This window comes from Amblyomma mixtum, chromosome 5 (genome assembly GCF_055824585.1).
Source record: "Amblyomma mixtum isolate Tamu chromosome 5, ASM5582458v1, whole genome shotgun sequence".
In the NCBI taxonomy this organism is placed as follows: domain Eukaryota; kingdom Metazoa; phylum Arthropoda; class Arachnida; order Ixodida; family Ixodidae; genus Amblyomma; species Amblyomma mixtum.
Genome location: NC_143016.1, coordinates 34,145,108 through 34,161,040, shown reverse-complemented (window position 1 = coordinate 34,161,040; position 15,933 = coordinate 34,145,108). Strand labels below are relative to the sequence as shown.

The window sequence follows — 15,933 nt, the reverse complement described above, 5'->3', positions numbered from 1 at the left end:
TTGCATGTTTTTAATTCGTGGTTTTTATCAATAGGAATTTAGCAACGTAATTATTTTTACCTGAAAGGTAATTTGTTATAAAGTAGAAGAAAAAAGCAACCCCATGACTCCAATAGAATCTGAATCCATGAGCACCGTATGTCTCGAGCAGCTGTCTACCAAATAAGCAATGGCGCTGGCTGTCCAACCTTCTGCTTTTGAGACAGCCCTCAGCGACGTCGGTGTGCACCTGATCCCGACGCTGTCCCGAACAAAGTGGTGCAAAGCCTCTCTCTCAGCCACAGGAAGACGCTTCTGAGATATTCCGCACAATTTTGGGAGCCCGGCGACGTTCCGCTGTCGTGGAAACTGGCTTGGTTGTTTCGGTACTAAAGTCTGGCGCAGCATCGGCCTGTGTCACTTGCATCCTGTGCGGATAAACTGATGGAAAGCTGGAAAATGCATGCTTACCGTGGTGGCCAAAAAAAGCCTGACACTTCTATTATGCATGACTGGAATCCGTCCGGGGTTGAGTGCTCAAAATAACGCATTTGGCTTGGTTAGTCGCTCTGAAGATCTGACGGCTTTTGGTCTTTCCACATTAGTCCTTTCTTTCACTTTGCGAAAGCTTATGACAGCGTGCATCTAAGGTCTATACTAAAATCTTTGCAAGGCACGGGCGTGATCTGTGATTGATCCAGTCATTTATATGTGATCGTTATATACGAATACCGCTAGGAAGCATTTTAAGCACTGAAAGGTCTATTTGCGAGTTTTGCGTATGGGAAGTGTTCTCTACCCTATGCTTTATAATGAAGCAATGAGTGGTCTTCTGGAGGCCCTGAAGAAAATAGCGGGCCATTCCGCATATCAATATGCTGACGACATTTGCATTTGCTTCATCGCCCATGAGCACAAGCGACTGGCTGTGATAGCTCTACAGCTCCTTACTCCAATATACAAGATTATCTACGATCTATGAGGTTGTCTATATCGGCCGAAAAGTCACGCTTCGTTCTGATCCCTGGTATCGGCAGACGTTATCTGCGGCTGAATATAGAGCTTGACAGCGCGTCGGTCAATGGTCAACACCACAATGGTCAAACACCACAAAGCCGTGTTAGTGAGCCGGATAACGTATACCAGCTACCTTCAATGTCCCCTACCACATCACAGTTTGATAGTCACGAAATTTTGCGCCTTCTTTTGTATATTGGATTTTTCTCGCTTATTCCCTCCTCCCCCGTTCTTTTTTATTTTTCACGCATTTGACTTGCGTGGGTTTTGTTGTTGCCTCGCTTAATATTTGGATAACCTTGAGCATGCGTATCTCTACCTTCTTTTGCCTGTCAAGAACAGTAAAAACAATATTGGCAGAGGCTCAGCTTGGTTAAGCCCGGAAATTGCGAAAGCAACTTCATCCGTTTCTTCAGCCCGCATCCGCCGTGTCTACCGCCGCTCTGCGCCGACGGCACGAGCTGGAGCTCTGTTTATACAACTGGTATGTTGAAATTGTGTCGTTCCATACTATTCATAGATTCTTCACCCATTGAAGTATCTTCGGCATTAAGAGCGTCCATGAAACTTGTCTCCAAACTGGCTATCTCCATAGTTTCGCTACCGTTAACACCACTCATTAAACTTCGCCCTGCACTTGTAGAAGCACCCGCATCAAGGGATGTTGACCGGCGTGCTCGCCGGGCTGCTGCATACGCAGGTTGTTTAGCTAGCCGTTCTTCCCGTTCTTCGTCTGTTTCTTTGCCGCGCAGCCGTCGCTTGGCCGCAGTAGATCGTTCCGGCCTGGCCTTGTACACATCATCCGACATAGCGCACTGAGAGGAGCACAGCTGCAGCCCCCCCCCCCCCCCCCCCCCGTTTTATCCCGCTCTAGCGAGCGCCCTCTCTCGGCAACTGCGCAGCCGGCGTGTAATGCTGTACCTCCACCATCGATGGCGCGAGCTGGGGCCCCAGCTCTCGGTCTGTCGTGACGTCACGTGGTCACGTGGTGGAGCGGCGCAGCTGGCGTGTACGGCTGTACCTCCGCCATCGATGGCGCGAGCTGGGGCCCCGTCTCTCGGTCTGTAGTGACGTCACACGGTCACGTGACGCGCCGCTGTGTAAGGAGGCGCCACGACCATCGATGGCAGAAAAGTGCAAGCAGTATTGCTTTCGAAATAAAAAGTGCGGATCGGCCGCCTTCGGAAGTAGAGTTGTTTGCTGAGTGCAGTTGTGCCTACTCCTTGTCCTCGTCCATCGTTTGCCAGCGCTACTCTTGTCAGAATGATTATAACCAACAATTCACCCAGCAACATACCAACAAAAGAGAATCTGAACACGAACTGAAAGTTTTCAATGATTGCTCAGTGGTCAAGGTTAGTGGAGCTAGGGTAGTAGAATTTTATATACTATCTTTGACTGATGCCTTGTCTGCCTGCTTTACTTTAGTTTTGTCCTCCACGGCGTCTAAAAGCTTTGCCATTGAGGCGGCCTTGCGAAAACCTGCGTGCTTCGCAGCTCAATCTGTACTAACCATGATGGATTCTAAATCGGTACCTCGAAAATTAGAGCGTGGTTTCCCTCTGAAAGGTTCTACGATACTTTTTTGAACCGGGACCGACAACTGCAGGACAAAGAATTTTGTGCACATTTTCAGTGGGTGCGTTTGTACATAGGCGTCTTGGGAAACGAGGTGGCTGACAGCCAAGCCCATGAAACGCCGTCTGCTGAACCATTTAAGAAAAGTGCTTCAAGATACCGAGTGATTCTTTAAAAAACGGTGCTCATCCATCTCACATTCCTGTGGTGTCCGCCCATTTAACCGTGTATGACCGAGGGAAGCCACTCCACTACATCGCATTTGAATGGGTTCTGCTTGTTCCCCAGCGTGTATACACAAGTCTGGCATAATTCCGGCTCCGTTATTAATGTAGGGCATGCAGTAATATATACCATTGTCTTGCGTGGTGCGCAGGTCCCAACGCGAAGAGGCGAATCCTCCTCGCTTCCCTCAGGAGTGCAGGGGTGCCACACGGCTCACCGCAGTGCACTGCTCACGCACTCGGAAGCCGGACAGTTAGGAGGGAGGATTCCCTGCTTAAGCACAAATCCTTAAGGACACTGATTTGTACTGCATGTGGCGACCGTGACAATTGACGACTATCGTGGGCGCTTGTATGCATGGTGGCAGGTATCTGCTAGGTCGCAGAACTGTGCCTCAAGCCCTGGTAATAAATTAATATTTCAGCGCCGTTATACAGTGGAGTAGTTGCCAGGAGAACAACTGCAAGGCTCTCCCCATCTGTAGCTAACAACCACCTCAGGCCCAACCTCGGGTGTTTAGTACTTTCGGTCGTTTTTGAGCGCAGCTGTTAGGCGCCCGTACCAACGTTACGCGTCGTAGTCGTCGGCGTTGTCGGCGTAGCGGGCGTAACACGTCACCTGACAGGTGGCGCGTGTCGGCGTGTGACAGACGGCGCGGTGGCAGACAGCAGCTGAGTGAAACGCCAATCTGCCACGGTAAGAGCGGAGGAATGGACAACCGGAAGGTGGCTGCCACAAGAAGATCCCGAAGGGTAGCTAGCAGCGTAACACGCCACCTGACAACACTGGCAGGTGGCGTGAAAATACGTGAGAAGCTGCGCTCAAATTTGGCATTATTGACTATTGTAATCGATTTGTTCGTTCTTTTTTTTTCTTTCTTATAATAATCGGAGACAGAAACCAGTGAAATCGGCGAAAGAACCGCTTACCGTCTTGGTGACAGCCAGCGGGAAGCCCCTATCGGGAACCGGGCAGGTGGGACACCAGCTGTGGTCGCCGGTGTCGCGCAGGCGGTACTCCAGCCGCACGACGAACGGAGTGAGCGGGTCGACAAAGCTTTCCTGCCGAAACACAGAGGCAGAAATGGGGACCAGTCTTTTTTGTAGCGAGAGTACGTGAGCGATCCTGCCTCAGCTATCCTAAGTTTTCATGCGACTGCTCTTCATAATGACTAATTCCTTGGTGTGCACTGAGGCTGTGACTGGTTTTGTTCTGACCAGTATGTTGTTACTTTAAGGCTTGTGCGTAGAAATGATGTTTGAGCATTGTGACCGTTTTTTCTTGCAACCAAGTGACGCTGTCTTGTAATTTAATGAGCGCAAACGACCAGAGAGCAAGCGTTAACCTGCCATGGCGTACCAATAATTCCATCTGTTTTGGCCCTCTGCTAGGGAGGAGTATTTTATGTTATTCGGACAAGTTTACTCTCAGTGTTACATTAAACGAGGGATGGTACACTAACACAGACACACAAATTAGAATCTGTTTTGTCACATCAGATCTCCGACATCACCTACAGCAACAGCGCACGTACATAGATCACCTTGCTTTTGATGCATTATCTGCGCCAGACGTTACACTGCTGCTGCCTCATTTCCATTTCATCCTGACCTTGTGTCGTTTAGGGACTGCAAGTTCTGAAGAATTTTCTGAAGTTCTGAACACCCGAGGTCAAAACCGGACTGCGTGCGTCGCACGTTCCTCGTTGGCGCATTCTCGAAGCACATCTAATCGGCTGGCAATTCTAGCTGCGATTTTATCTCTTGCAGTTTTCATGTTTTATTTTTATTGCCAATAAAATGAGCTCTGGCTAAAATGCATTCTACTAGAAGTGCAATTGATATAGGTGATTCTTCGTTTGTGCCACCTTTATGCGCAGCGTTACAGCGAATAGTGTGTCTCGATGCGAGGCGCTAGCATCAATACAACCTATCACAGAACATGGTGGCGCCACCTACAAACAAATACGCTTCTCCTGCATGAAACTGTTGGGGTAAACTACTGATTGTGCAGGGAGGGCAGTTACCTTATTGTCAGCTTGAGTCACAGCTTATACAGGGTGTTTCACCTAAGACTTTCTGCAATTTTTAAAAATAAGCTATTTGAATTAGATGCGCGCTTTTTCTGGTATAGCATTGTCAGTGGTGTAGTACATCATAATACAGCTAAGACGTGCTAACTAACAGGCTTGTTAACCAAAATTTAATAGTTAACTTTTAAACTATTACCGTTGGGCTCCTTAATTATTGAGAGGCATGTAGCCCATCGTAAGTGATGTCCATATCCGTTTTTAGAATTTCGAGAACGCGATTATCATCGGCGCTGTGGCCCAACAAATTTAGGCTATTTCGACGAGTTACGTGCATGGAGAGGTTGCTTTGCCTGCAAGCTTCTCAAACCGCATGTATTTTGGCGCGATGTAGGCGAAATTTGTTGGGCCACAGCGCCGAGGATAATCGCGTTCTCGAAATTCTAAAAACGAATATGGATATTTCTTACGATGGGCTACACGCCTCTCAATAATTAAGGAGCCCAACGGTAATAGTTTAAAAGTTAACTATTAAATATTGGTTAACAAACCTGCTAGTTAGCACGTCTTAGCTGCATTATGATGTACTACACCACTGACAATGCTATGCCAGAAAAAGCGCGCATCTAATTCAAATAGCTTATTTTTAAAAATTGCAGAAAGTCTTAGGTGAAACACCCTGTATAGTGCTTATAGACGCGAATAAACGCCATTTCATACCCAGCAATGCTGTACGAAAGTATTTTTGAGCGGAAAACCTTTTCTGAACGCAATTTTTTTTTCACATAACGTGAGATTTCATTATAAGAATGAATATATCCGTGGAGGAGCCGATGGCAGTCTTGTTTATATTTTTCTATTCGCGTTTTTGCTATCGTCAAAAGCGTTCCCCATTGGTTTTTCACGGCATTCTTAACTGTTCGACGGGATCGATGGAAACACTTTAAAAGTAGGATTTTGCTACACATCGTTACCTTCAATATTTCTATAACAATGCCTTACAATTCTGCAATTTTGAAAATTTCTGTCCGAGAAAGCTGCGCATGTTCTAAAGCGAGGCTCGAAAGCTATTGGCTTACGTCACCGCGAGACGACGCCTGCAGACGAGTTATTGTGCACAAAATTTACTTAAGAAAAGTGAACGCCATCTGAACGGCACCAAAAAGGCCTGCGTCGAGTATGAGGGCTGCATGAACTCCAGTGTCTCCTCTTATTCCCTCCCAGTGACTGCTGCATCATTATTTATATTGCGCAAGCTGTCGGGCAGCCTTCCGCTTTACAGGTACAAGTTACAAAAAGGGGCCTACCGGCTGTCTTTTTTTATTCACACCGAGAGTACTATGAGCTGAAGCGCAACAGGCACCAGGAGGTGTACAACGGCTAACGAACCCATTGGGTCGGTGGCTATGGAAGTCTCATCGCAAAGCACAAAATGTAGTACCATTCTTGTGCTTTCTTTCATCCCTATGTATCGCGCTGTTGAACGACACGTATATGGAGGCAGCAAACTTACATTGAGGTACACGAGCCGGTTCTCGCATATCGTGTGTCCTTTCTTCGCTTCTACCAGCCAACTGTACTTGTCCATGAAACCCCGCACATTACGGCTCTCCATCCCGCGGTTCACGTCCAGCGTCAGGCTTGTTTCCACCTCTGCAAGAATGAGCGCGCACGTTACGAATGAGGATTCGCTTTAGAACGGATAGAGAAAGAGAATTTGCAACGAGCAATTTTGCCCTCACCCGCTGCGATGAAGTGACAGTGCATACCAGGGCTATCACACCAGTCATTTCATTACGCACATAATATGGCGATTCTATTCCAGTTCTTTTGTTCTTTGCAGTATTTGTTATTGTCGGGCGTGCAACTACAGCACACCCAGTTTATCTCGGGGGTCCTCCGGTCAGCTTAGCGGATGATAAGAATGGGAGGAAATCGAAGGAAAAGGACTGCCAGTTTATACCTTTCCAGAACTTCAGACAATGAGAGGTACAGAGCAGTGAGGCTGTCGGGCTGTTGCCATAATTTTGAACTGAATCTCTAGACACCTTCTCTCCCTCCCTCTCTATTTCTACGTCTTTCGTGCGGGTGCTTGAAGAAGAAGAGGAACCATGGTCAGTAAAGTGGAAAGAGTGGAGAACTTGGAAAATAAAGAAAATCGAAAATATCGTACTTTGGGATTTTTTAAGTAAACAGAAAGCTCAAAGGTCTCCATGACAACGGCTGTCTAAGCGTGCTGATTTTTCGGGATGTTCTTCAGTCACGTGTTCTCCTGAAAGTAAATTCTTCATAAGTTCGTCGTTTATGAGTGCAGCAATGTACTGCCACAATAAAGAACATTACTCCGGCTTGCACGTTCTCGCTGACCGCCTTCTTCTTTTATACAGCCCATAAATTTCACGGAACCTTTACTGCATGTTACCAGCATAAATTGAAATGTCGTTCTGTCGTTCGGCGCTCTCTGGCCAGAGCTGCCCTTGCGCCTTAAAAACTACTGACATCAGTTCCTTGTCTATGTGAACGCGCAGGGGTTGTTGCCATTTAGGTCTAGCCATTGAAGTTTCAATATTTGTGTGTGTTCTTCTCGTTGATTGGTAGAGTTGTTTGATTTTATTTCTATTCTTCGCTCTCGCAACAGTTAACAAGAGTTAGTCTAAAATCTGTCTCAAAGTCGCCGCTAACAAGTTTTGCTGATCCCTGAAAGTACAAGGCTCAATGTAGGAAACAGCAATGCTATCCTTCGGAGAGATAACATTCTGACCACGGTTCGCTTGCAGAGCATCGGCTGTGCATTGTAGCGCAACAAAAAAAACACAAAAATAATATAACACTGCAAAGCTAGAGGAATACCGCACAATTGAAAAAATTGTCCAGGAAACGACATGGATGAGCCAATGAAAATGGCATGCTCACCGGCCATGTCGGTGACAAATTTTCCCGAGTAGTAGATGCAGGCAGTGAGATTGAAGCACGAAAAGGTCACTCCTCCGGAGTCTTTGCATTTAACCATGCCTTCTGTGATCATTTCAATATCAGGAATGATGGAACCGTTCAGCTGGGCAATCGGGCGAGATCTGACAAAAAGACAAGCAGTAAAATTTCTTGTTGTGCTGCTTAAATGACAGGCTTCAAATTGCGCGTTTACGATTATGCCAGTAGCATCTTCAGCCAAGGTGAGCTCTCCACTCACCTAAAGAGAACTGCGGTGTCCGTCATATATGACCCGACAAGAATATCTGTAATGGACAAATGGAAATATAAAGTTAGTGTAAAAGACTCAGTATGCACAGGACATTCCAACAAAATAAATGCATTGTTTTTGCTGTATTTCTTTCACGTGATGCTACCGTACTGTACAGGTAAATTGTTTTTGTGCGTTGCATAGACAATTAGAGAGATAATTTTGTCCGTTGACACACGGATGTTAAAACGCGCTCAAAATTAGAGTCAGCCAGATCTTTTTCTTATTATCGGCCCAATCACGAAGCCTCAACTTCAGCTCAGTCCATGAAAAAGAAAATACTCGTTGAGTACGCTCAATTCGTTAAGAAACTCGGAAAGATGGTTAATCTTCTTGCCTGATCGCAGCCATTTTTTTTTAGCTGCATGCTCTTCGATTGTTTCAAGTGCCTTCTATGCTGACTGGTTCCTTGCAAATTTTGTATATATTTTGTATTACACCTCAGAGCTACTCACACGTATTAAGGTTTTATTACTTTTCAAATTCTCCATGTTGTAAATGCCATTTATGTTCTGAATTGCCATGTGAGTTGATCTGTATTTTGATAACTTCACTTGATTTTTTCACTAGTGTGTAAAGTGCCCTTCCTGCTTAGACCTAACCATGATTCATAGTAAGTGCGCAAATAAATAAAAAATAAAAAATATAGCGGTCAAAAACATCTCGGTAGGTTTTTCACATGAGGAAGTTAACGAAATCACTTCAATACTGAGGAAGCTGTCTGCGTCCACGTGGCTGCATTAGGTGGCTGTCAGTCGTGATTGTTTCTTTTCACCTGCCAACAATATTCAGTACCTCGCATATGTTATGATAATAGATTCTTTTCACGCAATCCATCAATGTGATGCTAAAGCAGCTGAAAGGTGCTCAAGATAGCGTTTTAAAATGCGCACAGAAGCGCGTATGAATGCCCACCTTCGTAATTATTCCTGTCGACGTCGAGTCCCTTGGAGATGCTGATGCCGAATCCCTTCAGCGGATATCCTATGCGTGACGACACGACGCTCGCGTCTATCCTCTGCGCACGCAGTGGTGAAACAATAGAACAAGTAAAATATTGCGGGCTCTTTGGGCAGTGGAGGACGAACTATTCCATCATGTCGGGACGACAGGAACACTTGGCACAGAGTATCCTCAAATAATGATGTCGGGGCACTCGCCGTTCGAATACGTTCAACAGTCATGGCATTGCCGCCGAACTTCAGGCATCACCGTAACGCAGTTTTGATACAAAAGTGATCCAAGGGTACAGCCTCAGTCAAATGTCACCAGGTCATAGGGTCTGCTGGATCGAGCAGCAGTATATGCCCGAGCATTGCGGTGGTTGTATCGCCTGCCGTACGCGATGCTAAACGCCGTCGGGGCTGCCAACGCCCGCTACCCTCGCTTTTATTCGCAGTTGAGCGTGCGTGGTGAAGGAAAATCGCGATAAATCGAAACTCTTTGCCTCACATAATGTACGAACAATGAAGAAAGGAGCACCATCGCTGTACCACTGCGCCAAAAGTGGCATGAGGACTCCCAGGGATCTATAAATGTTTAGTAGAGAATGACCAATTCCGCATAAACGGACATTAACCTATTAAAGCTACAGCGTCATACTCTTAAGGCGGAGCTTATGGGTGCACTAAAGAGGAATCTGAACTCGTCTTTTTACAGCGGGAAACAATCTACACGTTCCGAGCATTCTTAGAATCTTCGAATTATTGTCCTGTGTGGCCGATTTCCCTAATTTAAATCGGATGAAACGTCCTGGCTCCCGCCTGTTTTCTTTATTGCGTTAGCAATACTACCGTAGGTTTCGACTCGTCGCGTAGCCCGGTTTGGTAGGGACGGATGACCTTGAACAGCGTTGCTTCAGCCGCACTCCGCCAGATGGCAGCGCCGTCGGTGCGCCGCGCAGCAGCGGCGCCGAAACAGTTTGCTTGCTCTGTCTACGAAAGATGGCGCCCCTAGGCGGTCCGCCACTTCTGGCCATCAAAGCCGGCGTTAGCAACATTCGCGCGCAGTGCATCGATGGCCTTCGAATGATATCGGTTAAGCAATCAGCCTAATTTCTAGTCAGACCACATAAATAAATAACACCGAGTAGGAAATTGGCAGAGTTGGGGAATCGAACCAGGTCTCGGAGTGCGAGACGAGCACGCAAACCACTCCGCCATGCCAGCTCGACGGTTTGAATGAACAAAGGCGCATCTAGTGAATGCAGTGTCTTCGTTCACTCCCATCTTCCTCCCTTCCCGTTACGGCGAGGCTCAGGTGTCCACCGAGATATGCTAGACAGATAATTTCCTTTCCTCAAGCAAGGCGTACAGCCGTACGGCCAATGGCGTTCTGTGGACTCCCTAGCAGCGTGGCGGAATGGTCACGTGACCAAATATGGCGGCGCCCATGCTCCCGCCCTGTAAAGCGTCTATAAACGCGCGCTTGCCTTGGCGTGAATGCTTTGCTATGCAGTCCTCTAAGGAGAAGTGGCAACGACAGGAAAAAAGCGAGAAAGCGACAACGTGCACAAGAGACGCCAGAACAGCGTGAAGAACATCTTGCACAGCGTCGTGCTAAGGATGCGGCTCGGCGACAACGTTCTACCTCGCAGAGTGGTCCCACGGCATCGGTCACCGATGAATCTCAACACCTGACTGCTCAGGAACGCCGCAATGCTACCAGGCGAAGGCAACGCGCCGAAGAATCGCCAGAAGAACGCGCGCACCATTGCGTTGTAACCAGAGCTAAACCACTGCCAATTTTTAACTCCCCGCAGACGGCAGGAGGAGTGAACTAACGCCTGGAGTGCCTGTCAGGCAGTCGCGTGGGGGCTTCGCTTTCGCTTTTATATTGTTTTCGAGGTCTCTGTGAGTAAATAGATCCAGGCAGAGGCTACACAGCCGCAAATTAGGCCTACGCAAATAAAAATACGCGTGGACTCTTTGCTTTCGCCGATCGCTTCGTATCACTCCGTCGATGGCAGAGCGGCAAGCTGCCACGGGACTGGCTGCATACCGTCTGCGGCGAGTTCAAGAAAAGGCGGGAGGCGAGACGTTTAATCCGATTTAAATTATGGAAATCGATCGCACAAGACAATAATGCGAAGCTTCTAAGAATGCTCGCAACGTGTAGATCGAGTTCCCGCGGTAAAAAGGCGAGTTCAGATTCCTCTTCAGCGCACCTGTGGGCGTCCCCTCCTGTTTTAGTGCGCTAGGACTAAGCTAGGCACCCACTCTACGATTTCTCCGATCTTTGACGCCTGGTTGAGCTTTAAAATCGAGCCTCGACTCGAAACCGAAGTGAAAACCGAACTGCTAGTGCATCTAATTTGAATTTAGCCTAACCACGCTAAATAATCAGTCATTTTTCCCTCCTCCTTGTATGTAAGCGTGAAACACGGCTCAACCCTTGTTTTGTTAAGTGATACGGTGGGCCGGAACAAACCATTTCCTTTGCCGAAGAGCACGAAAGAAAGAGCGCACTTTGACCTCTGACCTCACCTGCGCATAGGCGGTCCTTTCGCCGAGCGTGGGTGACCCGTGGTAGATATACACCGCTCCCACGTCGTTCTCGTACGGCGCGCCGATCGCCACGTCTGCAGGGACGACACGGTGAGGCCAGCACCTCCGGTGACACAAGCGCGTCACACCGTGAAACATGAGGCATTTGAAGAGACTCTCAGATTCTCATCTATAGCAGTGTGCGACAGGTGTCATCACACATTCGACACCGCTTAATTTTGATCGGCTCTCCTGTCGTCACCGGTGCGCACGCGAGTTCATCTGCATTCTTAATAAAGTCTAGTGCAGCACATATTGCTGGAACAAGCTTCCCTTGGCGAACGAAATGTGACATATAGTTGATCAAGAGTCCCCTTTTGTTCAATCCTGAACTTGTTAACGGGATCAACCTTTTCTCCACCACTCACCGTTTTCTATAAAGTAGCCTGGATTAAAAGAAGAAGGAAAAACAATACTACCTTCATCTCGAGAAAAAGTTATGATGAAACAAACTTCGCGCTCATAGACATACAACACTAAAACCAGTACGCAGCATCCATGTCACCGCTGCAGCAAATATTTCTCTTCGCTTTGCTCACGGGAGTGGCATGTGTTCACAGGAAGGTGGATATTTGAGCGGCAAGAGAATGTACCTATCATTTGCCTGCGCAGCAGTCGCCCCCTTCGCATCTGGTCCACCACTTTGTTCTATATAATTACTGATTGTCGGGCTCCACTTTCTGTGTGACCCACCTGGGATTCCGTCCAAGTTCAGGTCGCCAACCTTGGCAATAGTCGTCCCGAAACGGGCCGCCGTTGCTCGTTGTCCCTCCAGGTGTCCGGAAGCGTATAACCCCTTCGAGAATGAACGAAAGAGTGAATGTGCGCGTCACACAGAGAGCAGCCTGTCTATAATATTAAGCACCACGTGTGTTCCTTCTGCGACGTGCGACATACAAAGCGGTTTCCGTAATTCATCGAAGTGTGAGTACTGTGTTCGAGAATTATCGCTGGCTCTGGAGACAGCCGTCATAGAGCCAACAAGAAGAAAGACGCTTCGCATAGCGCTGGCCTCGAATACAGGCTTTGAGAACGTATTTCTTTGAATGATATAAAAATTCGGAAAAATAACCTGGGGTACTTAGGCAGATTTTTTTCTTTTAACTGCAACTCCTGCTCTCTATATGATTTTTATTCATTTCTTTGTTTTTATAATACTCCTAATCTGCTCATTCTACACAGCGCTATTCCCAAGAGAAAAAAAAAACAAGAAAGAAGTGACAGAAAGCACGGCGGGCAAAAGAAAGATAAAAATGAAAGCAATAAAAACGAAAGCGCAGTGCATACATCCGTGAATTGTACACCTGCTGGCAGTATATTAAACATTCCGGCATGACAAGAGAAACAGACAAGTAGGACATAGAATCCCTCTGAGTATACGTGTTTAAAGTAAATCTGAAAAAGTTATAGACAATGAAAGAGAATAATGAACACAAGTGAAATAAATTCGGGTGGAGATCATTTTGAACGCTTACATTTTAAGCAGAACTTCGCTATCACTCTAAGTTACTACGTGTACTGATTCCAGTCTGCACTGTTGCCCTGGTAAGGAAAAATGTTCACAGACGTCGGACCTAAGTTGAAAATGGACTGGAGCAAAAGGGAGCGGTCCGATAACATAAGCACATGACAATATCTTTCATCTTTTTCCTCTATTGTTTCTATCTTATCTCCAACCTGCTACAGGAAAACGCTATTGTTGTCCTGGTGGCAGTTGTCAATATTTTCCTCTCTTTCGTACACTTCCTCAATTTCGAAATCAAATGATTATAATACACAACCACGCTCGGTACTCTCCGTTTCACACAATCCTAAGCAGTAATTGAACCGAAGCCGAAAACTCTATGAAAAGGGACTCGAATGCCGTCCTATTAAATTTAACACAAATCCATTACTACACTTAAATTTTAATTTAACTCCTTCATGCCACGCCAAAGTGTAATAGAAGACCCGTACAGCTGAAAGCATACGACTTCGCTGAAGACATCCGGCTAACTTTAGCCAACCGAAGAATCTACAAATTCGCAGGCACTACAGAGCGCCTCATAAGTGGTTGGCGACCGTGGGCTAGCCGACGACTGCGGCCAATAATTCTGTACCGAAGGCCCCTGCGAATCGCAGACTTCCTAAGACTGAAGAGTTTTGTGAACCTCGGCTCCTGACTGGTCCTGCCTTTTATAGAGTTCTCTAACAGGGTTGCTTGTATGCGTATGACAGACCTATACAGGTATGCACTCACGACGCCGTTGCTGCGGAAGACGTAGACGCGCCCTTCGTCCTGTCCGTGCGGAATAGCGTGCATGGGCGCGCCCACGAGCAGGTCGTCTATGCCGTCACCGTCCAGGTCGGTGGCCAACAGGGACGCTCCGAAGTACTCGCACATCTGCGCCAGAGGAAGAGAAGTTCGGACACATGCACACCAGCCGTCATAATTAAGGTTATGATAAGAAATTCAACTTCTTATCACAGATTAAACACATTAAAACAGAGAAGAGTTTGAAGGGACACTGAGGATAAGCTGAAGTTGGCCTGTATCGATATGTTACCGGTTTCCAATTCCAAAGTGATCGCCCTCCTCGCAAGCGGAGCTTTTATTAGGTAGAAAAGGCCAAAATAAGAAATACAGACGCCGCCACCACCGGCCAATTTCGCAAGCAAACTGCCGTGCGTCAACACAGATTTTCGGGCCCGAATTCAAGACTCTGGGTTGCGCCGCCATTTCCTTCCCAACAGTGATCATGGAGTCCTTTTCGGTGTAGCTGTCACGAGTTCGAATCGACTGACGGCACATTTTTAATACAATTTTCTCAGCAATAGATGCATATTTTTCAGCCGCAAAAGCGTCCACATATGCAGAAAGAGGCATGGAATCGATTTTTACTAACGAAAATGGCATGGAGTTGTCTTAAGGCCCTTTAAGAAATTCTCAGAGATATGGTAGCCGCAGCTGGCGCATGAGTAGGCTAAATATTGAACAGGAATTGAAAGGCCTTTTTCGTGCAATGGACGTCACCGGGCTGATGACGGCGTGATAATAATTAGTGGCCTTTGAGGAAAGTAGATGGAGCAGTAACTGTCTCATTTCTCGGCGGACACCTCAGTCGCGCCGTAAGGGAAGGAAGGAAGGTGTGAGTGAAAGAAGAAGGGTTTGGTTTAGGTTTGGTTTATGGGGTTAACGTCCCAAAGCGACTAAGGCTATGAGAGACGCCGTAGTGGAGGGCTCCGGAAATTTCGACCACCTGGGGTTCTTTAACGTGCACTGACATCGCACAGTACACGAGCCTCTAGAATTTCTCTTCCAAAGAAATTCAACCGCCGCGGCCGGGATCGAACCCGCGCCTTTCGGGTCAGCAGCCGAGCACCATAACCACTGAGCCACCGCGGCGGCCAAAAAAGAAGAAAGGAAGGTGCCGTAGTGGAGGGCTCCGCAATAATTATGACCGCCTGATTTCTTTGATGTGCACTGACATCGCACAACATATGGGCGCCTTTTCCTTTTCGCCTACATCGAAACGCGGCCCCCGCGGTCGGGTTCGAACCTGGGTACTCCGGCTCAGTAGCTAAGCGCTCTAACGACTGAGCCACCGCGGTGGGTGATAATGCATAGCAGCTCAGTTGCGCACGCTTAAGCCTTTCATACGTCAGTACCACTTCTAAACGCGGCCGCTAATATTTGTCCCGAGTTCTTTTCAACAATTCAGGCAGATTGTTTGCTCCGCAATTCCAGCAGTGCAGCGAACGCGAGGAGAGAGATCTTTCGTGAAACACCAAGTCCGATCGGATGCAACCAGAAGAACACGGTGAAAGTGACGCAAAATGTCGGTGGCAAATGAACGAAAAATGCTGCGCAGGTGAGCCGAAGATGCGTGGCCGAATCTTACCTGCGATCCGGACAGGCGAATTTCGGTTATCACGCTCCTGTGATTTTCCGGCCCTTCAATGCTGAAGAGGAACACCTGTCGGGACAAACATATATACCGCCATCTTTGAACGCGCACAGCACATCGAAAGGACGCGCGAAATAATCCGGCTTAGGTCTACGGCTTTAAACGATGTGCATTGTGATTCAGTCTTCTAGTGCAATCAATTGGCAAGTTCGGAAGCAATCGATATTAACCTCAGTTACAGTTGGTCTGCTATTCATCTTCCCTCCGTATCCAGCTTTCTCGAACTACACCGGCCATACAACGCACACCACTATAGCTTCTGTGCTTGTATGATTTAAAATGTGCGCGACCACTCACAGCAGGCGATGTTTAAGGATCATTTGAAGACAAATGATTCCAGCTAGATGGTTCGCGCAGTGCTTCAATTTATTC

General features: G+C 47.3%; 1 protein-coding gene across 3 annotated transcripts in view; it reads right to left on the bottom strand.

Annotated features, from left to right (window-relative positions):
- The window catches only part of LOC149341708 (integrin alpha-9-like), a 54,226-nt gene that overhangs the window by 17,968 nt on the left and 20,325 nt on the right, over positions 1–15,933 (bottom strand). For 2 of the 3 annotated variants that reach the window (XM_089543874.1, XM_089543872.1), the window contains exons 10-18: positions 15,496–15,570; positions 13,854–13,997; positions 12,308–12,410; positions 11,555–11,649; positions 8,985–9,087; positions 8,019–8,064; positions 7,742–7,902; positions 6,342–6,481; positions 3,729–3,860 (exon numbers count right to left, since the gene is read on the bottom strand). In XM_089543874.1, the coding sequence (XP_089400000.1) occupies positions 3,729–3,860; positions 6,342–6,481; positions 7,742–7,902; positions 8,019–8,064; positions 8,985–9,087; positions 11,555–11,649; positions 12,308–12,410; positions 13,854–13,997; positions 15,496–15,570 (999 nt within the window). The remainder of the gene's footprint in view (positions 1–3,728; positions 3,861–6,341; positions 6,482–7,741; positions 7,903–8,018; positions 8,065–8,984; positions 9,088–11,554; positions 11,650–12,307; positions 12,411–13,853; positions 13,998–15,495; positions 15,571–15,933) is intronic. The other variant, XM_089543873.1, reaches the window with a different exon arrangement.